The sequence below is a fragment of the Thrips palmi genome, unplaced genomic scaffold (assembly GCF_012932325.1).
Source record: "Thrips palmi isolate BJ-2018 unplaced genomic scaffold, TpBJ-2018v1 HiC_scaffold_18, whole genome shotgun sequence".
NCBI classification, from domain to species: Eukaryota; Metazoa; Arthropoda; class Insecta; order Thysanoptera; family Thripidae; genus Thrips; species Thrips palmi.
In genome coordinates, this window is record NW_023144627.1 from 12,386,458 (window position 1) to 12,408,524 (window position 22,067).

A 22,067-nucleotide genomic window follows, 5' to 3' on the forward strand; every position below is an offset into this window, starting at 1 on the left:
AGACAGACAGGCGGACAGACAGGCAGACAGACAGACAGGCAGACAGACAGGCAGGCAGACAGGCAGGCAGACAGGCAGATAGACAGGCGGACAGGCAGGCAGACAGACAGGCGGACAGGCAGGCAGACAGGCAGACAGACAGGCGGACAGGCAGGCAGACAGACAGGCAGGCAGACAGGCAGACAGACAGGCAGGCAGACAGGCAGACAGACAGGCGGACAGGCAGGCAGACAGACAGGCGGACAGGCAGGCAGACAGGCAGGCAGTGCCCGGCTGGAGCTCCAGCGCCAGCGCCTGTGATCCGCGACGTAGTCCACCCGCTGGCCAGCCGCGCGTGGCGGGTCTGCCTATCCCTTTGCTCTGCAGGCGCTCAACCCCGCCATTCTTGAGGAGCGCAGTGCGCCAGCGCACAGTGGGCCGGAAGACCGGTGGAGGCGGCCAAAATTCTAGACGCGTTTTGAGCTTCAGAGTCGCTAAATAGGACTCGAATCGAACGTGTGACCCCACCAATGGATTCCTCCTTCGGAGAGCAAGCTATTGGTCGACACGTTCGGTTCAAGTCTTAGCGACTCTGGAGCTCAAAACACGTTCAGAATTTTGGCCGCCTCCACCGGTCTTCTAGGCCACTGTGCAGCGGTCGGCGAGGTGCATCGCGCATCGCGTCGGCATGCCGTTTCCTCAAACTTTCTCTGGCGCTCCCTGACTCCCCGAGCCCGCCCCCGCACGGCCCGCGCGGCCAGGAGCAGGCCCAGGCCTGGCCCAGGCCTGGCCCAGGCACGCACTACATTTGTGTTTGTTTAACCCCCGGCGTTGTGTTTTGTTTACGCACTCCACTCGGCGCGGCGTGCGGCGTGCGTGAGTCGGACTGCGGCCCAGCAGCAGCCCACTTTTCGTTTTGCCATCATTGGCTGCCATTGGCTGCCATTGGCTGCCATTGGCACAGCCATTCCAACGAGACTGACACCCCGCAGACCCCCAGATGCGTTCGCATTGTTTCTTTGGACTGATGCACTGATAGGAGATCATCCCGCGCCGGGCGTCGCGACGCGTCGCGGCCCGCGCTGGCGGCGTCGCAGGCTGGCGGTAGGCGCGGCGCGCGGCCGCGAACCGGCGGCAGTGGGTTTGTTTTTCTCAATTTTCACCGCATTCGCGGGGCGTCCCTGCCGGTCCCTGCCGCCCCCCGCAGGCCGCGGCCGCGCCCCGCCATGCCCGCTGCTGTTTACAGTAGAAATGCAAATTTAGCCGGCGGCGTGCGGCGAGGCGTGTGTTTTTCACCAAGTTGCGGGACGTTTGGGCGTAGCGAAGCCGCCGAGCCGCCAAGCCGAAGGAGGTCCTGGCGTGCCCTAATGGCGTCGCGATGACAGTGTAGCTTCGCTCACAGTGCACTGCACGGCCTGCGGCACCAGGCTCTTCTTCTCCTGACACTTGACAATCACACACTGGTTGAGCACGCGGCGCGCTACGCCATGGCTACGCGGCGCGTCGCGGTGCGTCGCGATGCACGCGTACGCGTCTCGATTTAGCGTGCAGCGACCGCAGCCCGCAGCGACTCGGGGCGTCGCGGCGCCCGGGATCCCGTCGGCGCTCTGGCCTGTGGCCGCCTCCCTCTGGCCGCCTCCCTCTGGCTGCTCTGGCGGGGAAGCGCGGCGCGGCACGGCGCGGCCTTCTGCTGGGGCCGTACTGCCCGGTCCTGGCCGGTCCCCGGTCGACGGCGTCCCGGTCGCGAAGCGCGGCGGCGCGGCAAAGACGCCCTCTCCGAGTCGCGGGGCGTCCCTAGGCGTCTCGCCAACCGCCGCGACGTCGCCGCGCCTCGCCCCGCCGCAGGTACACTCGATTATTAATACGGGCCGGTGCACAGCGCACAGCGCGCCTCGAGGACCACGACGAGGACCACGACGACGACCGCGACGACGCGAGCGGCCACCGTGGGCACGCGGAGTGCTGCTGCGCCCAGACGCCGCTCCCCCGCCACTGCCTGCTGCTTTGTGTACCTCCGCGAGGCGAACGCGCGAACGCGCCGCCCGTCTGCCGTAACGCAACCCCCCGCAGGGCCCGCAGGCTACTCCTCCGAGCAGCGCCTTCGCCCCTCCGTCTCTCTCGCACCGGCACGGGGCGCCCCGTGAGTGCGAGAGAGACGGAGCGACGACGGCGCTGTTGGGGATCGGTGAGTCGACCGCGCCGCTTCCTCGGCCCGGCGCATTTCCGCACCCTGGCTGGCGGCCTGGCTGCCGGCCTGGCTGGCGGCCTGGCGGTGCGCTCCATCCGCCGGCGAGCCTCTGCCACTGATGACAGGCAACGCACTCTTTTGGCTGCATCGTGTTCGTGTTATTCTGCACGTGGAGCTCTGTTGTTGTTGTTGTTGTTGTTGTTGTTGTTGTTGTTTTCTTGCTGTCGTCCTTGCCGCCTGTTGCATGGCCGCGCCGCCCTTCTGGTGCAGTGCCCTTTCGGCCCTTCGGCGTTTCAGAAGGTCAGCCCACCGCGCCGCCTCGCAGTGCTCGCAGTGTAGCGGCGATATAAAAGAGGCGGGACCTCTCCGAAAAGGAAAAGGAGCATGAAGGCCGGGGAGCGGCGAGGCGGCGAGGCGGGCGGGAAAGGTTGCCGCGGCGATGGCTTCGCTCTCGGCGGAACAGGGTGGCCACAATGGAAGGCGAAAACCACCACGAAAGCGTTGCCAACCTCTGCCCGCCTACTACAGTACGCACTACTGGACTTTGAGCTCGAGATGTTGCCTAGGCCTGGTAGGGTTGGCAACCCCATCGAGGGAGTTTTCTCCCTCTTGCGTGGCAGCACTGCTCGGCGCTCTCATCGGAATGAGATGCCCCGCCGCTACCCCCCGCGCCAGGGACGCGCCGCCCTTATGGACGAGCTCCGCGTGGCTCCACGCGCGGAGTATCGCCGTGCCATCCCTCCCGGTCCGAACTTTCCGCCCTGCGATGCGCGCAGAGCACTGCACCGTCTGGAAGCGATCCAGCTCCGTAAAGTTGCAGCAGCCCGGCCTTCCCGAGCGAACCGTCGCCCCGTCTCTCTCGCACCTCCGGGCGGGACAGAGACCGCCTGCCAGTAAAGGCGACGCCCGTTAATCCGTGTTTAAGGCCGGCCTGCGCCTTACAGTGCCCACAGTGAAGCCCGGTGCCTGATCGCACACGGATCAAACACCGCGCCGCCGGGCCGGGCCGGGCGTTCACACGGCGGGCTTTCAAGGAGCTTGCAGCGGGCTTGCGGCTTGCCTCTTCAGCTTTCAGCGTCTTGAGCTGCGGGTGCTTGTATTCCTGCCAGCCAGAGCGAGAGAGAAAGACACACAGAGAGACAGAAGGCGCGCGCGTGGTCGGCCCGTTAAATTAGCGGGCCGCTTTGGTTTCATTTTCAGCGGTAAAGTGGTGCGCGGATCGTAAAGATAAGGAGGAGGGGGCAGCGGCCGCCCGGCCAACAACTCGCAGGCGCACTCTCACTCACTCACACACACACGCACACACACACACACACACGCACACACAGCGACTGTACTTACGTCTGCTTCCGGGCAGGCTCTGCCGTCCCGAGTCGTCCGACGCCGCCGACGCGCTCCCGGACCAACTTATCGCGTCTGGAACACGACAAAGGCCCTCATGAAGCTCACACGCTCAGACAGTAGGCGTCGTCCGTCCATTCACGCCGGCGTCTACCTTGCCCCCTCCCTCCCCCAACCCGCGAGACCCACGTGCGAGGCGTGCATGTGGGCCACCCCCTCCCCCTCCCCTTCTCACGACCGCGACTCCCCGGCAGACGGTGGGCGGGCGCGGGGCGCGCCGAGACACGGCAGCGCACGGGAGAGCGCGGGGCGGCGCGGCGTGGCGGCGCGCGCGTGCGTTTAAAAATAGCGCGCGCGTCCAAAAGTCACGTGGTCACCATAGCAACGGCGTTGGCAACGCGGCGTGGCGGGGCCGTATGTAAACAAAAGTGGCGCATCATCCCCAGGGGGGAGGGGGAGGGGGGGGTCGCCGTTCGTCTTTGGGGCTTTGATTCAGCGGATTCCGGGGCCACACCGGCCGGGCGGCCGGCACTCCATCACGGAGAGGGTCTCGGGGAGGATCCGCGTGATTAACGGAAGGCCAGGCAACAAACCAACAACCCGAGGAGGTGGCCGCGGCCATGACGCAGTGGAGGAGAATGACCGAGCGGCGCGCGTCCGGCAACGGGGCGCCAGACCGCGCCAGACTACCACTACCGGACACGTTTGGGGAGATGAAAAGGGGGAGGGGGAGTTGCACCCATCCCTGCAGCCCGCAGGGCCCGCAGCGGCAAGGCTGAGGCTCGCCGTGCCGCCCATGGTTGCTGTGACATCCGGCGTGAGGCCGCCGCGACCCGCTCCACACATCTCCGGGTTATTTTTAATACTTTCCGAGTCGCGCTACGGCTAAGGCTGCGCGGCGGCATGGCGCGGCACGGCGCGGCACGGCACGGCGCGGGGCTAGCCCCCCTCGGGTGTCAGGGCCCCTCGCCCATTCCCCTCCCCGCGCTATGCACTTTTCCCTCTCGACACTGGACGTGTTGAAACCTACTCGGGAAGCGTTAGCTGCCTTCTTGCCTCTGCCTGCACTCGGGGCCGGGCCCTTGGTCGGGCCAGGGGGGGGGGGGGGGGGGGGGGGTAGCGCTTCGGATGGGCTCAGAACGGAAATAAAGACAACGTCCCCGATCCCGCGTACGGACTTCCCGTTTCCCCGCCACCGTCTAGCTGCCACCGGCGAATTTTCTACTTATACTCTTCTCTAGCGAAGTCTAGGGTGTCTATCCGCGGCGCGTAGATACCCCCCGCGCCGGGGCTCGTGCGCTAGCGCGGGGTAGGTCCAGTCCCGCGTGGCCGGTGGCCGAGACAGAGAGGGAGAGAGATGCCGGCGTGGGTGGAAACACGTCATCGGTGTGACTCCCTTCAAGTGTGGCGGCGGCAATGTCACTCACTCGGTCGTTCCCAGTGACTCGCACTTCACTGCTGTTTGAACTAGGCGACTGACGTCACATTTTTCAGCGGACGATTTTGCTTGACAGGGTCCTGCTAGTCCACTCCACTGTTTGGCATGCAGTGCACTGCGCATGACCTACCGCACTGCTGCTGTTGCAGCCTAGCGCCGCCGACGCCCTGGTCGGCCGGGTTGGCCGGGTCGGCCGGGTCGGCTGCGTTTGCCGGCCGCAGTGCCTTCCAAAGCTTCATGCCGCCGGCATCCTGCGCACAGCGTGGGGCTCACAACGGCTCCTGCAAGAAAAAAATGGTTTTAAAAAATAAAACAAAAATCAAAGGGGAAAATTACACGGCACTTTGAACCGAAACATCAACTTTTTGGGGGCTGAGTCACAATCAATCAGCGTGTCTGGTCTGAGATGAAGAATGAAGTCAGTCGTCGACAGCTCGTTACTTCGTTATCAGGGCGACGGCGCATTCGCCGTTCGTGGACTCCGGGACCACAGTCGACGATTTGGCCAATTTCCCCCAATGTCCGCCACTCCGTGCCACTCGCCCCCATTCTGCCCGGAGCCGCTTGCTTGCTTGCTTGCGCGCGCCAGGCAGCGCCAGCAGCGCCAGGCGGGGTCCTCAGTCCTCACTGCAAATTAATCACCAGCCCTGCCAGCAGGCGACTCCGAACCCTTCGCAGCGGTCTCTCTCGCTCTCGCGGGGAGTGCCGTAGGGGTGCGAGCGAGACGGCGACACCACAACACTGCGGAATCGCTCTGGCCCCGACACGATTCGCAAGCAAGCGCAGCGCGCAGCGAAAGAGGAAAATCCTCTCCACTGCTTTCTTTCCCCTCTCTCTCCGCCATCACGAGATTGAGCGCCCCGCCCCGCCCGGCCCGGCGGCCCGGCGTGTAATTTGCACCAGGATCGCCAAACACGTCCGCTCGTCTGCTCTCGTTTGTCCGTCGCGTCGCGGGGCCGCAGCCTACAGTGCAGGCCACTCGGCGACGCGGCGCACCGATGACGAGGCGGGGGCACTGCTAATTCACTCCGCGTTCCGCGTTCGGGACCGATCAGTGCTGCCGCACACGCAGAAAGAACTTCCCACGATGGGCCAGTGTCGAAAGGGTTGCCTACCTCAGCCTGCTCACTAGGCAACTTCCAGAGAGCAAACGTCCAGATTGTCTGATTAGGCAGGCCAAGGTAGGCAACCCTTTCGACACTGTTTTTGTCTGGTCCACTGCAGGTGGTCCTCATTGCATCCTGTTAGCACCAGCCTCGTCAACACGAGGAAACGCGTCGATTCGTTCACCTTGTTCGGGTGGTGGTCCCGGTGGTCCCGGTGGTCCCGCCCTGGGGCCGGCGCATCACAGCAGCAGAGCGTCACCGCTCCCTCCGCTGCGGAGACTTCCGAGGGCGCCTCGCTGTGCGCGCAGCAGCCACTCTGATTGGCCGATAAGCCCCTCGACGATGATGACGCCGATGACGCGGCCTTCGAGTGCCACGCAAACTCACTTCCCCGCTAACTGGATCACCACCCCGGCCTGGAGCAGCCCGGGGCAGGGCGCCGTCGACGGCATCAATCTCACCACGTTCACCACTGTCACCACAACACTTTTCACCAGCGCCTACTTTCGCCGCCGTTCGGCAAAACTGTCGCGTCGCGGTGTTCGCTGGCGGCGCGGCCACGCGGCCGTGGAGCACGACGACGACGAGGACGATGGAGGCGGTCGCGGCTAGTCGCGGCGCGCGGTCGGCGGGCGGGACGGCGGCGTTGTCGCTGTCGCGCCGCGTCGCCTTCCAAAACAAAACTGATCACTTCTCTCTCTTCTCCGCCCCGGCGGGATGCTGGGCGCGCTGGGCGCGCTGGGCGTCGCGGCGTCCTGCCGGCAAGGCGCGGCAAGGGCCGAAGGGAGAGGGGAGGGGGGAGGGCCTTGCGGCTAGGGCCGAACCGGCGACGAGCCCGGCCTCGGCCGCCTCCTCAAAGTCGCTGGAAAGCCCGACGTCGTCGGCGTGCAAGTACACCGTGCACTCGTCGCGCGTCGCCGGCACGCGCTCGCGAAGTAAAATCAAAAGAACGTCGATGGAATTAGCTTCTGGCTCTTCCTGGTGACAGTGTGACAGTGCACGCAGGCGTTTTGTTTTGGCCGATTCCGTCCCCCTGACTCACCCGACTTTCCCCCCACTCGGTGGACCGTGGCGGCGGCAGCGGCGGCCTGCCTCTCTTGCGGTGTAGGGCGAGTACGCACTTCGGGGCGTCGCCGGCGACCGTCGGCGCCAAAGCCCCGACGCTTTGCAAAACGCGACTTTCTCATTTTCGAAAACGGCCGCCGGTGCGGCGCAGTCCGTCTCAAATCGGGAACAGCAGGGGCGCCACGCCGCGGGCAGACACTGTCTCTGTCTCTCTCGCACCCACGGGGCGTGCCGGAGGGCGCGCGGGTGCGAGAGAGACAGAGAGACAGAGACGGCACCCTGCAGGCGTCGTCGCCAACAAATACGACGCCGGCATAAATACCTTCCGATCGCCGTTCTCTCTCCGTCGCACTCGGTCGGCGCGTCGTCGCGTGGGAGGGCGCGGCCGAGTGCGTGCCCTGGGCTTCGACCCGGCCCGGCCCGGCCGCCACCAACCAGTAGTCGTTCCATTTGAGTTACCATCTTGGCTCCCAGACTCCCACGGACACGACGAAGCCAGCTAAAAACTATCGGGCTTCTTCTCGCCCTCCTCCATCTCCTCGGCACTCCTCGGCCCACGCACCCCACAGCTGCACCGTCCCGCCCTGGTGTGTGCCAGTGTGTCTGTGTTGTCAACATTTTCTGAGGAAGGGGTTCGCTCCCGCCGCGCCGCGCCCCGCCCCGCCCCGCCCCGCCCCGCCTTCAAGTCCACCAGATAAATAAATCCGCGGAGCGAAAATTAATTGGTCAGGCCGGCATGGCGACAGCGAACAAGATGTATTCGTGGTAATAATTGGGGCGAGTCGAGCAAGGCAGGCCACGGCAGGCCGGCCGGGCGAGGAGGGAGGGACCGACGGGGGTGCCTGCCCGGCCTGCAGATGCACATGCAAATGCTGCAGACGGTCGACGAGAAAAACACCTCTGCAGCACGCGGCAGCACGTCACGTCGTGTGTGAATTGAACCACAAGCAACCACCAACCACGAAAAAAGTGTCGGTATTCGAACTTCGGACTCCACCCGAGGACAGCGGGGCTCTGGGCCGCTCTGGGCCTTGCGGTAATTACCACCAGCTAGTCGCTTCGCATGCTTCGACCGGTGCCCAATCAGGGCTGCGATCTGAACCGAGAGAAGCTCACCGCGACCGCGATCGAAATGCATTAGTCGGCCACCGCGTCGCCGACATGCCCGTGTCCTGACAACGGCACTGGTAAAGCACGAAAACAACAACAACCACATTGACCGTGACAGAGACGGCCGTTGCGTGATCCTTGATCGCGTCGTCGTTTCGGCATCGCGGCATCGCGGCATCGCGGCATCGCGGCACCGCCCCGTCCGCGGCACCGCGGCGCAGAGGCATTCCCTCGCGAGCTGGAGGCGGAGGGCCTCGACGGCGAGCCTCGACGGCGTCCCTGCGGGAGGTCCAGGATGGCGGTCTCCTCGTTCTTCAAGGCGCTCGCCAAGGGGCACAGGCTGTTCCAGACGAGCGTGCTGCTGCAGACGCGCGAGTACTTCGACAAGAGCACGCTGCACGGCGTGCGCTACATCGCGGAGACGCGCCGCCCCTTCTACGAGAAGTGCGTGTCCCTGTCCGTCGTGTGTCCGCGGCGCCGGCGGCCGAAACTCCAGACGCGCTTTGAGCTCCAGAGTCGCTAAACGGGACTCGAACCGAGCAAGTGACCCCACCAATGGATTCCTCGTTCGGAGAGCAAACCATCGGTGGGGTCACTCGCTCGGTTCGAGTCCTGTTTAGCGACTCTGGCGCTCAAAACGCGTCCGTCGTCCTCCAGGTTCATGTGGTTCTGCACGACGAGCATCGGCACGGTGGCCGCGCTCGTCATCATCGCCTCGCTGTGGCAGAAGTTCCAGACCAAGCCCACCATCACGGGGCTGGACACCGACTTCCACAACTGGGACGTGCCCTTCCCCGCCATCACCCTCTGTCAGAGCGACCCGTCCAACCGCTCGCTCGTGCAGGACTACGTCGCCAGGTAAGGTCGCGGGTTCGAGCCCCGCCCCTTTTTTCTTTTTTTTTGTTCTTTGGTTGGCGTGGTGGAAGGAGGCATAGCTTGGCGCTGCCTGTGTGAGCGTCATTGCCCCTGGAAGAACGATGTTACTTACACTGAGGGAGACGTGCTGTACGAAATGAAACGCCACTGATGATCAACGAAAGCTCTGCAGCAGCATGCACCCTCTCCGGCACGACACATGTGTGTGAGTGCGCGCGTACGTGCGTGAAGCGTGCGTGAGCTGGTGTGCGTGAAATGTGTCTTCTCCGTCGCTCCCATTCGTCAGCCGAGTGTCTAAGAGAGACGGAGAGAGTCCGGTGGACGCAGCCCGGCCAAACAGACGTCCATTAATCTTGGGCAGCAGGCCCGGCCGGGCCGCCCCTCGGCCTCCCCAAACCCAAACCAAACCCATGCAGACCGCATGTCAAGTAGCCGACCACACGGTGGTCCCAGCTTCGAACACCGGCACCGATCGCTTTTTTGGAAGTGAAAAATTTAGCTGTTGCCAAGCAGCCCAGACTTTTCATTTTTGTGTGTTTTTAGACACTGGAAGGACGCGAACGAAGAGAAGCGCACCTACTACGAGAACTTCCTGGTGGCGCTGGCCAACATCTCGTACGACAGCATCGGGCTGCTGGAGCCCTACTTCGACGACCCCGACCTGCCGCAGACCAACCTCAAGCAGATCGTGTACGAGGTGAGTCGCTCTGCCCACCCTTTACGGGGCGCCCCACGAGTGCGAGGGAGACAGAGTCTTGGCGTGCAGGTGGTGAGCCGCTGCCACGTGCTGGTGGAGTGCGCGTGGAAGGGCGACCCCGAGCTGGACTGCTGTCCCTTCTTCACGCCCATCTTCACGGAGAACGGCTTCTGCTACTCCTTCAACCTGGCCTTCAACGAGACCGAGTGGCCGTAGTGAGTCTCCCCCTTTCTCGCTCGCCGCTCACTCCGAGCGTCCGGGTCATTCCCTCTCCCTCACTCGACCACTCGTCTGCCCGCAGTGAATACAACAGGAGGCCGGTCTTCAGGCGGGAGTACATCCAGGAGACGGACATGACCTGGTCCATGTCCATCGACACCGACGACCCGCAGAACAACACTGTGTTTGTGAGCGACCGCCGACCTAACAAAGCAGTGCCATCTGTGGTGATGAAAATTCCCTCGATGCACCAGTGTCGGAATAAGATCTCAGCCGGGCTTTGCTCTCGATAAGTTGCCCAGTGCGGCCTGAGATTTTCAACCCTTTCGACTGCATCTTGGGGATGTTCCGCCTCCTTGCGTGGCACCACTGGCGATAACACACTGAACCGCCCCCAGGTGTACATCGGCAGCTCGGACTACCTGCCGACGCTGGACCTGTCGCCGCACCACTCGTGGACGCGCCGCATCTCGCGGCTCTCGTTCGAGGCCAAGGAGACGTACACGACGGAGGAGTGCCGGCAGCTGTCCATCCAGCAGCGGCGCTGCGTGTTCGCCGACGAGATCGACCTGGTGACGGACGACAAGTACACCTTCGCGGCCTGCATGCGCCAGTGCCGCATGGAGCTGGCGCAACGCCTGTGCGGCTGCCTGCCCTTCTTCTACCCGCCGGCCCGCAAGGTCAAGGGCTACAAGTGTAAGCACCAACGTGCACCAACGTCACATGGACCTAACCTAACCTTCCACATGACCTCCCCGCCCAAAAAAGGCTTCGAGCGATTGACGACCTGTTTCTGAAACCCCTGCTTTTCATATTTCAGATAACTTCCGCTACTGTTCGCTGAAGGAGCTGGGCTGCATTGCCAAGCACGCTGGTACGTAACACCTTTCAAAAATAAATAGTGCCCCCGATTTTAATTTTTTAAAAGAGCTTTGGTACTTAATTAACCTGGGACTCGAATGATTACAGAGAAGTTCAGCACGCGACACATCGAATGCAACTGCGAACTGGGCTGCAAGCACACGGTCTACGAGATGGAGAAGCTGCACGAGCCCGGGCCGTGAGTGCTGACCAGCCCGAAATGGGACTGCTTGCCCCTCCGCTCTGCGCTTGCTCTGCGCTGCCTTGATGCGTGTCGCGTTTCAATGTTCCAGGGACATGGAGGGAAGCCCACTCGAGATCGGCTTCGTCTCCTGGCCCATGGTGAGGTACAAGAGGGAAGTCCTGTTCGGCTGGGTCGATCTGCTTGGTGAGTCCAGAGGATTCATCAAGTTCACCAACACCATTTTTTAAAACAAACTAAAAAATATTTTTTTAGACTTTTTTTCGTAATGACTATAGGGCATGGTGCAAATAGTGAATCCACGGCAGCTCGCACCACCTAGTGCTAATAAACTTTACCAACTGTTTTTGTGAATGCAGTGGCGTTTGGTGGCATCGCGGGCCTGTTCCTGGGCTTCAGCCTGCTGAGCGGCGTGGAGATCGTGTACTACTTCACGGTGAGGGCCCTGTGCATGGTGTGTCGGGACAAGGACGAGCTGCAGCGCCTCACCGAGGAGTACGACAGGTGAGCCGAACGAAACGAAAACGAAGAGGGAAACGCGAAAAGGGAAACGCGAAAATCCCCCAAACAACCATTCACGTTCTGACTCTCATTCTCCAGGGCGGCCAAGCCGAAGGTGGACTTGTCTCTGCGGCCCCACTTCATGGAGGCGCCCCACGAGAACGACTCGGCCAGAGACAGGGACGACGGCAACACCGTGGGCGGCCTCGGCTACGGCGGCGGCCGTGGCTTCCTGCAGGGGCAGCAGCAACGACGCAGAATGTCCATCCGCAGCCACAACGACAGGAACCAGAACCAGTGGCCGATCCCGTACTTGCCGTAGATCGCTTTGCCCACATTCTATTACGAATAAAAAAAGAAGTTTCCATGGTTTTTAGTGGAGTATCAATTTTAGAGAGGTGAAAACTACCCTACACAACGCTCTTGCTCGGGAAAATGAGGGGAGAAGATAAGATAACGACATGTGTGTGTAGATGGAATTTTATTCAAAGCAGGTGTTCTCAACAGCAGAGGATAATGGGTCTCTGTAATTACTGAGCATAGTTTAAGTACTTAACTCAATTTTAATTCAATTGTGGAGATCACAAAGTCAATATGCTAATCATTTTGAAGCACAAGCATACAACCCAATTAATGCCGATGTTCATTAATTCAATGCTAACAAAATAAAAATATTCCTTTTAGCACATAAAATATGCACAAGGCAGGCTTACAAAACAAGGGAAAAAAATTATTCTCAATACCAACAGAAACAGAACAGATGAAAAACATCAGTGTTCTGTTGGTTACAATACTACTGTACTTGTATCACAGTCAATATAGGATGTTTGTTTATCATACCCCATAGGTTTCCTTAGAATGTACCACATGCTTATTGCTTAGCATGCCTAATTCAGTCATGTTACTCTAAGACTTCACAACAACAATTTTAATAAGGAAAGCAAAGTAACATTAACAGCACAAAAGACAAAAATATTAACATGAAACAGGCAAGTCAAAAACAATTGAGAAACAGTACTGATGTACAAAACAAACAAGGGTCAAAATTACAGGAAAAAATCCTTCTTGTAAGCCTTGTCTCCTATGAATAGCCCAAGGCGTAAAATAGCATCTGCACACGCTTCTAAGCAAATATCACTTTCACATTCAGTTCCATCAGCATCCACTGAAAAATGAAATCACAAAGTATTATAACACCAACAACTAACTGAAATTATAAGTCTAACACTAGTTGTCATGTAAGGCACATACCTAATGTGATTGTCCTAGGTTTCGTAAACAGGGTTGGTTTGTGAGATCTAACCAAAGCTTTCCATGTAATACAGCCAAGTTTCCGAAGGACCTAGGAAGCAGGGTTTGAAATAAGAAACATTTTTTTTTAAAACAGTTCTAATTTTGAATTTTAAAGATCATAGATGGAAATGAAAGCCATATGAGGGGAACTTACCTCACAGAGCTCCCTTGTATGAAAGGGCTGAAGACCAGGAGAGAACCTCTCCCCGACTCTATCCAAAGAGTATCCAGGGTTTGACATGCAATGTCCAAGAACAGCCCCAAGTAATCGGTCCAGCACTCGCCTGTTCACAGTACCATCAACTCGAATCCATGGTCTCATACTTACTCTGATTCGATTAGCAGGCCTGCCAGAAAGAAAAAAATGTATACAACTGATGAAAACTATTCACAATGGTGAGAAACCTGTACATGCTGGTTCATACTACACTTACAGATTGTCCAGTTCGTCAAGGAAAGGGAGAGAACTTTCTTGTAGCCTTGGTTTGCCACGCTTTGTTCGGGCATTTTTGAGGTGCAGGACTTTCTTGGGTTCAATGTTTGGTGACTCAGATTGTGCTTCTGTCTCATTGTTGGCACCACTCTCTGGATCATCAACAGCTTCTTCATCAACTTCCTCCTCTGGTTCTGCATCTTCTTCTTCCTCTTCCTCCTCCTCCTCTTCCTCATCATTAATTTCTTGGGGTACTTCTTCACCAATTCCTTCAATCTCCATGTAACTATCATCCTCAGCCTCATCTACAAAAAAAGAAAGGAAAAAACATTTTAGAATAGAAGAATAGAAATGATGATGGACATTAGGTGGAACAGAAGTGTCAGACATACCCTTATCATCAGATAAAGCTAGGACTTTCCCATCAGTAGGATTGAGCTTTTCTTTATCCAACCTTAACAATTTGCTGGAGTGAATTAGCCATGGCCGAACTTTTTTATAGTGAACAATGACTAGCTTAGTTACACCCGCCCGCAGCAAAAGCTCTGCTTCCACAAGAGACTCCAGTGTTTCAGCCAAAATTGATTTATTGTTCTCGAACTCATTCTGACAAAACAAATTAGAAGAGCATTATGAATTTGTAAACCGGTATACAAAATTAGCAAGCTAATAGAGTTTATAACAAAATACACACCCGCAGTTCATCCATAGTAGCACCAAATTCATTTTTGGACAAACAAAATTCCAGAATTTGGAGCATAAATGACTCATCAATGCCCTTAAAAGCTATTTCAGCCAAAACAACATTTTCTGGTAAATTAGGGCCTTCAAACACAGCTCTCCTGTAAAAGAGGGAAGTATGAAATTACTAGATGATTAACTATGAATGTTCAGACAAAACAAATTTACAATGAAACAAAGCATTACTTTTTTATGTTTTCAAGAACATCATTTGCCAATGCAGCATTTACAGGAAGTAAAGATCTTGACACAGCACACTTAATTCTTGTACCACTAGGATCGATTCCCACCAATGGTTCAGTCTGGGCATCAGAGGACAAGTCTTCCTTAAGTCGACAAACAACCTGTAAAAATTTGTTGAAAGTTTTGGTCAATAGGTAAAATGTGTGGTAAGACAAGAAAAGAATGCATTTATTAAGACTTACCTTGCAAGAGTTAACAACAAAGAAGTCATGAGCATGTTGTGTTTCTTGTACTTTATTGACTTCCGTTTGTTCGTTCTCCTCTCTCATCATGTAAAGGGCTATACGTGTAGCAGCTCGGGCAACAGCAATTTGAGGAGTGCCTGCTGTTACTGAAAAGAAAATGGTGATTAATGGCCTCTATTTTACACCCTACCTACCCCATAAAAAAGCACCTTAAATCTTATTGCTGCTTAAACTTATTTTTTCCCTCTTCAACCCATTAGATTAATTACCTTTGTGACTTCCATAGTCTTCATCATCACTCTCACTGTCCAGTTCTGACAAACCCGCTTTCTTGGTCCGTTTTGCAACCACATCAGAGGTGGCAGGTTCTGATGTTGCTGCTGTTTTTCTCTTCTTGCTACTCGGCTCAGAGTCACTTTCAGTTTCTGCATCTTCATTCCAAACATCATCACTTGATAGCATGTCCAGGAAAGGCTTTTGACCTGCCGATACCAGTGGAGCAGCCAGTGGATCACCAGCTTTTGCCAAATCACGGCTAACCTTACATTTGCGCAGAATATCTCTGTATCGCTGAAAAATAATTTCAAACCATATGTCAAAGAGATAGTTTGCAGACTAATTTTCTGATGAATATGTAAAGCTTACTCACATCAACTATTCTATTATATGTTTCATCTTTTCTAGAAATTCTTGGATCTAAAATGATCAGCTGGTCTGGTATAGTAATTTGGAAAACAACTGCAAAAAAAAAAAAAAAGCAAAAGGTTTATAAAACGATTTTAAAATTAAGGACAAAGATACAAGATTTATCTAACTTCTTACTTTGTCCATAATGATGTATTCAATAAATGTTGCTGCTGAGCCACCATCAACAACAAGGAATTCTAACCCATTTACATCTGTGTTCAACAACATGTCCCAAGCTAGCTTTTGAAGGGTAACAAAGGATTCAGAGAATATTTCATACTGGAACTTAGTTTGGAGAAGGTGCTGATAGCTAGAGGAAACATCAAATAAAAAAGCAAGAGGTTTAATTTAGATACAGACATCACTGATAAGAAACTATCATTTTGATACACACCTGATAGAAAGTTGGTAAGGACAATTGGATACAGGGAGGAATTGGCCAGACTTCAGTTTTGTTCGAGCGTATGGTCTTCTAAGGGAAACCATTTGGTCAGATCTTATCTTGGCCATGGTGGATCGCAATAGAGCATCAGGGTATTGTTGATATACCCCAAATAACTGATATGCATAATTTGTCTTGTCGTTCATACAACATAGTGAACTCTGAAAAAATTAAGGAACCATGTAATAACAGTCTAAATCTAAGAGAAGAAACTAATTGTTTCACTCACATAAATCATTGCATTTATGACAGATGCATGAATGTCCGCAGTCTCTGCTACATCTGCAAATTTGCCCTTCTTGCGAATGGAGTTTTGTGGACTGGCAATAACATATGAGGTCCTGCACAACAATCAACATTTTAGTTTCAAAATGCAATATAATATAAACCTATACAAACACACCAACAAAAATAACAAACCTCAGCTCTTCCACAGTATCAGGAATTAGGGCTTTTTCATAAGCAACTGAATTTGATCTCATGTTTTGGAAACGTCCCTGAAGTATGTCCACAAGTTCAGAAAACTTATCATTCATGGTCTGTTCTATGACTTCTGGACTTTCTTCTTGGCTTTTCAAATTATTTAAGAGATTACCATACACCTTGTTGATTTTAGGATCTTGCTTTATTTCCTCTAAGCAGAGGGAAACACTACGAGCTGTAGATGGATTTTTCATCATGTAGACAATTCTTCTTTGCACAGCTCTAGATGTTTTATTTTTAGAACTATCTATCACTCGGTGGAGCAAATTTCTCCAGGTTTGCATTGTTATACATTGATTGCGTGCTTGAGGAGACAAGTAAGAGGAGGCTACTTTACAGAGCAAGAGAATATTGTCTTCTGGAGCAGTCCATTCCACTCTGAGTTTACTCATTAGGGCAAGGGCCTCCAAATCAATATCATCATAGTATGGCTTCTTCCTAGAAGCCTTAGGAAGAGGAACTTTCCGAACCTGATTTTGCTTGGAGGAGCGTTTTTTGGCAACCACAGTTTTAGCAGCCTCAGGCTTCTGAGACTTCTTTGCGACAAAATTCTTGGGTGATAAGGTCTCTCCAGTGATCAGTTTTGCAGTCTTAGATGGCTGGCCAAAAGTAACTTTCTTCCCACTCTTTTTGGCTAGTGGAAGGTGGTCATTTACCACTGGTGTGTGCAGACCATCAATGTCGGAATCAGAGACATGGTTGAACCAATTCCAATTCCTTTTCAGATGTGAAAACAAAGCAGAGTCCAGCCCTGCGGCACCACAATGGTCCCCAGGAACATCACCGCCGTCTAGAAAAGCTGCTTCCTCTGGAGTGCGAGCCTGGAGAGCAGCTTCCATTGCAGGCTTGTTTTCCAGGACTTCCACTGTAATTTCCTTTCCAGAAACACACATTCGTCCGCCCAGTGAGGTGTTCACACAGATGTACCACAACTGGTACCAGTACTGGTCTACATCTTGGAAAGAACCAAAGTGAAACCGCAGTACTTTGTAATCCAAATCACGCGAAATTTGATGATATCCAGCAGGGGATGTTGTTGTATCCATTAAAGAGGTGTTCTTGTTCAAGTAGATAAAAACCTAGGCAAACAACACGAAAATTGATGTATCATTGATTTTGTCTTAAGAAATGAAAGAAATGTTAGGTGATCTTGAAAGGATTGTGCCCAACCTGATCTTTCTCCTTCAGTTTTTGAGGGCCAAACTGAACAAGTCCAATGTAACACAAGCGGCTCACAACCTCATGACAGTTAAAAATATATCTAAGACAGAAAGAGACATTCTTAAGATTAAACACAAGGCTACAATTACAACAAATCAGTAAATTAACAGTAAATGTTACCTGCGAGCAGCTGTTAACTGATTCCGAATTATTGGTGGTAGATGTTTTAGAAGGTAGTGTTTTCTTATTGGGTGTGAAAGGTACTCATCCAAGCCTGATACCTCATAATTTATGTTAACAAGGTGCAAGAAGATTGACAAAGGCAGCCGCAACAGTATATCACACATGATAGCCCACCCTTTGGGCCAGCCTAAAATACAAAGGCACCATAAATTAGTTCCAGATACACGGAATATTGGCAGAAGCAAATTACAGAAGCTTGAAAAATGTACCTGAATGCTGAGGAAGGGGAGGTATGAACATTCTCCAATCTACAGCTGGAAAATATACTTGGGGCATTTCATTTTCTATTTCAACTGATAGAGGGGTGATATCATTCAAAGTTTCTTTGACTGCTAGTTGGTCAATATCAGACACTCCAGCATAGTCATGTATCAGATAAAATAGCAACTTATGCATTGTCTTCATCCTCACAAATTTGGGCTGGTAACCATATTTCTTCCCAAGTTTCTGAAAAAAAAAAAAAAAATACAATTTAATTTTATACAGACATGACCCCTTGAGGTAAAAACTAAGTACCAGTATCTTATGTGAAAAACTCACAGAATTGCGCTTGAATAAAGTGGTTTCATTCGAAGCTTTCGAAGATATGGAAGACTCCAAAACACTCATTTCATTCAGACTTTCATCAATTGTAGAAGAATTTAATTTAAAATTTGGATCTTCTATCAAGCTCCTAAGAATAGCCTTGTCCCTTGTCTCCTGCATCATTTGTTGCAACCGGTCATTGTTTGGTATAAACATTTTCATCTTGGCCTGGTCTAAAGCCGATTGAATAAGGCTATGATCTAGATGGTAAGAAATTCAAAATTAGTGATCAGTCTTCACAAACAGCAAAACTTATCTCCCAAAAGTTTTATAAAATCTTGATTTTCACATACCAACAGTAACACCCGGCTGACAAACAAAGTTTAAAGTTTTCTCTTTACAAGAACCCTTCATGTGAACTCTAATAGTTTTAATATGGCCATCTTTATTCAGTTTTTCCAGTAAACGATGAAGCGACTTCCTATCAATTTTAGTACTGAGTCCTTCTTTCTCTTCTTCTTCATGAATTAGCTGTACAAAGCAGAAAATTAGTATATCAATGTAAAGCACTCAAGTTAAGATTTTAATAAAGATGAAGATAAGGGCACCTTCAAGAGTTTTGTTAAGTCCTCAATCACAATGTGCTGCTGAACAGCTTCAATGATGAGGTTGACTCTTTTCAAAACTCTGGTTGTAATGGCTGGGGATTCCTTGTGGTGTTTGTTCTTTCCACCATAGATACTTTTAACTTCATCAGTGAAACTTCCATTGCTGCTGATACAAAAATCAAAATGAATCACACATGGTAAAAACAAAGCACAAAACATTTTAAAAGAGAAATAAGATCGTACTCTTTTGTTTCGATGAATGAAACATCCTCTGCTATAACAATTTCAGTTGGATTGCCTATGTCCATCTCATCGGCAGCATCTTGGAGGGAAAGCTCTGTAGTAACAGTCTTTCGCTTCCTGCCTCTGCCCTTTTTAGTTGGTGACAACAACGGGGTAGACTGATGCATATTGCTCTGAGCGAGTAATTGATTGATACTTTCACTGAAGTCAGCTTGGATCATTGCATTTTCCCCATTTTCTTCATCATCTGGCACAGCTTCCATGAAGGGAATATCTGGGAACTCCATTTTGACACACTCTACTAAAAGTGGTGCAATTTCCTCATGAGAAGGCATACTTTCATCATGGCAAAAACCATTTGCTTCTTCAATCCTTCTTCTCTTCTCTAATTGATCACACAGATCATCTACAAAAGAATAGACAGTATTACTACGTACTGTGACATTACCATCCTGACAAGATTTATGCGGTCAGTTTATAACAAATTACACTATACCTTCAGGTTTTCTTTTAGGTTCACTGGGTTTGGAAAGCAGTGAAAGCATTTTATCTCTCTGTTTATGAAATTCTTGACTCAAATGACCAGATGAGTCAAAACGTTTTGAGCAATATCTGAAATAAAAGAAACCATTAGAATTGGAACCGAGAAAGCTCAAAAGAGACTGTTTTGAATGAAGGCAACACACTTGTAAAATCGCTGACGCCCAACATCATTCATGAATGTAGAAACTAAATTCCGGCGTAGAAGGTTACGGCACAAAGTCCTAGCTTGTAGTTTTGTCATGCCCAGTTTTTTAGACAGTTCAACTTGAGTTAATCCATTGGGTCCAGCTTCATCAACTGCATTGAAGGCTTGAGTCATTATGGGGACATCTAGCATTCGTGTAGACTCATCAACATAGCCTGCAAACAAATGTTGAATTGAAATATATCATTTTTTAGACTGATTGCTCAATTAGGAGCACCAAAACATTACACAAATATCACTAGAATAATTACCAATGCCTTCCTCCTCTTCCTCTGCTTCTTCTTCTTTTACCCATTCATCTTTTACAGAACAATTTGGATTTACAAGTCTCACTACTCTAATAAGTTTTTCTTTATCAGATCCTTTGTTCTTCCACACCTCTCTAGGAGCATCAGGATGAACAGTTCTATAGGTAACTTTCTGTAATTTTATTAAAGTGTTTGAAACAAAGGAATCATAAACATCATAAACATAAGCATAATAAACATGCCTAGGTAATTAATAAGAAGTCAAAATTGTTACCTCTGATTTAACAAATCTAAGAAAGTCTGGAGTTTTAAATAGTTTTTTAGGCAGAGTTGTGCCTCCTATTTCATTACGGACTTCTTCATAATCAGCTAGAAAATTGACTTTGCCCCTTAGAAATTCGACTATTCTCTCAGTCCAATAATATATTTTTGACTTATGCTCTGAGAAGAAGCGTGGTAAGTGTAATAAACTACCACTGCAGTTTTGAGCATTGGACTTAAGATTAAAACCCTGGATTAATTTAGAAAGAAGCAAAACAAAAACAAACACATCAATTTAGCAAGTTATATTTAAGGTTAATACAATAAAATGTACACTTAAGTTTACACAAACCTGTTTTGTAATCAGCTTGTGAAGAAGTAATGTTTTTCTATAATAAAATAAACTTTTTGGATCTTCTCCGGTACAATGTAGACTAATCTTTCCTTGAGTGACTTCTCCATGATATCGAGCACGACCGATTCTTTCAAGAATACAGAAGTGCATAGGTGTCAACTCCAAACATGGATCAACATCATCTCCCATTAGAGCCGCAGACCTAACGCTTTGACTTGCAACAAGCACTAATCTTGATCCCCATCTGTAAAATGAAATCAATTAATAAACAGATGATACAGGAAAAAAAATTCTTTTCATTGATGATTGCAGCAACAGTCACAAAAAACTAAATTAAATCAAGAGTAATTACTTTCTTATTGCTGCTTCCAAAGTAGCTTGTTTAGCTCTCTCTGTAATTTCTCGCCGATCATCATAAAGAGGACATGAACCTATAATGCCCCTGGTTTGGTCATCTACTACTTTGAAAGGGTAGATGTCTTCAGGTATTATTTCCTAGATAGTTACGACAAATTTGCAATTTAAAGACCAATCTTTTCCTTACAAAATCCATTGTAATAAAGAAGCTTACCGGCTCTATCACATTGCCAAGTTCATGGTCGACTAACTCGAATCGGTTGAACAAAACTAATGGAGATCGCTCTGTTGGCAATTCAAAAACATCCACATCTTCTAGTCTTTTGACTACCTCCCATATAAACTTCTGGGCATCTTGATCAATGGCCATGGGGAAATGTGGACAAGCCCCAAGGCGCACCCATAGACCTGAGGATAAAATGAGAATCAGATCAATTTGCACATCAATCAAAAATTTTGAAAGACAGAAAACTGATATTTACCTTGCAACGTTATGCCATCCAAGCCTTCCAAGGCAATTTCGTCTAAGATTGTTGCTGTGTAATCCAAGCTGCGGCTGGACAGCTCCTTATCCACGCGTCCCGTTTGTCCGAACATTTTGCTAGAGGAGTCTTGCAGTGAACCCGCAAGGCTGGAATATATGGCAAAACAGCAACATTTGAGAAAAGTTCACCATAGATTTGTCATTCATTAAAAAAAGGAGGGGATCATGATCCAATTTTACGAGGGATGATGAAGAAAAGATTAAATGATAAAGTCGAACCGGTCATCAAAAACAAAATGTTAAAAATTAATTTTGGGTAGTCCAAATGTGAGGTAGAGGCAGGTGAAAGTTGCATGACACTGTCAAACATCGGACTAGTGAAGCCAAATGGAAAAAGCTCGAAAAACAGCAATTACTTTAGTGAAGACGATTAACTGCCATCATCTTCAAGTGTAGTTCAAAAAAAGTTTAATCAAAAATACTATTACGCTTCCTAACCTCTGCTCACCAGTGCAGTAGCTGTCAGATCGCCACAAATCATCGACACAGTCGTGTATCTAGTCAAGGTTGAAACAGCGTTCAAAGGGTGGACATCCTCGTTGAAAACGACACCACTACATCGCGAATTTATCAAGTTATGTACGCGTTTCAACAACAAAATAACACAACCAGGCGTTGTGTGTTGCGGTCTGGTTCGGCGTCGATGGTTATTCGATTAGTCGATCGGAAGAGCAATTTCGCATG

The 22,067-nt window shown here is 51.5% G+C and overlaps 2 protein-coding genes across 2 annotated transcripts; one reads left to right on the forward strand and one right to left on the reverse strand.

The window, feature by feature from the left end:
• Nucleotides 1-8,458: 8,458 nt before the first annotated feature.
• LOC117644595 (sodium channel protein Nach-like) lies at nt 8,459-11,911 on the forward strand. Its single transcript, XM_034384176.1, has 11 exons — nt 8,459-8,671; nt 8,885-9,085; nt 9,647-9,800; nt 9,870-10,015; nt 10,102-10,207; nt 10,418-10,715; nt 10,840-10,893; nt 10,989-11,079; nt 11,174-11,268; nt 11,442-11,586; nt 11,683-11,911. Exons 1-11 carry the CDS (start codon nt 8,523-8,525, stop codon nt 11,903-11,905), a joined length of 1,662 nt encoding a protein of 553 aa, XP_034240067.1. The 5' UTR covers nt 8,459-8,522; the 3' UTR covers nt 11,906-11,911.
• Nucleotides 11,912-12,047: 136 nt separating this feature from the next.
• On the reverse strand, nt 12,048-22,046 carry LOC117644463 (general transcription factor 3C polypeptide 1). The gene is made up of 30 exons (XM_034383969.1): nt 21,832-22,046; nt 21,322-21,470; nt 21,054-21,247; nt 20,835-20,977; nt 20,480-20,726; nt 20,141-20,377; nt 19,870-20,038; nt 19,557-19,773; nt 19,367-19,482; nt 18,871-19,276; nt 18,628-18,790; nt 18,373-18,550; nt 18,035-18,279; nt 17,704-17,941; nt 17,432-17,621; nt 17,261-17,351; nt 16,028-17,169; nt 15,837-15,948; nt 15,560-15,768; nt 15,294-15,475; nt 15,128-15,216; nt 14,748-15,048; nt 14,476-14,624; nt 14,237-14,394; nt 14,004-14,151; nt 13,702-13,915; nt 13,311-13,614; nt 13,031-13,223; nt 12,835-12,925; nt 12,048-12,748 (listed from the first exon to the last, which is right to left on the reverse strand). The coding sequence occupies exons 2-30, from the start codon at nt 21,434-21,436 to the stop codon at nt 12,630-12,632; spliced, it is 6,360 nt and encodes a 2,119-aa protein (XP_034239860.1). The 5' UTR covers nt 21,437-21,470; nt 21,832-22,046; the 3' UTR covers nt 12,048-12,629.
• Between the last annotated feature and the right edge of the window lie 21 nt (nt 22,047-22,067).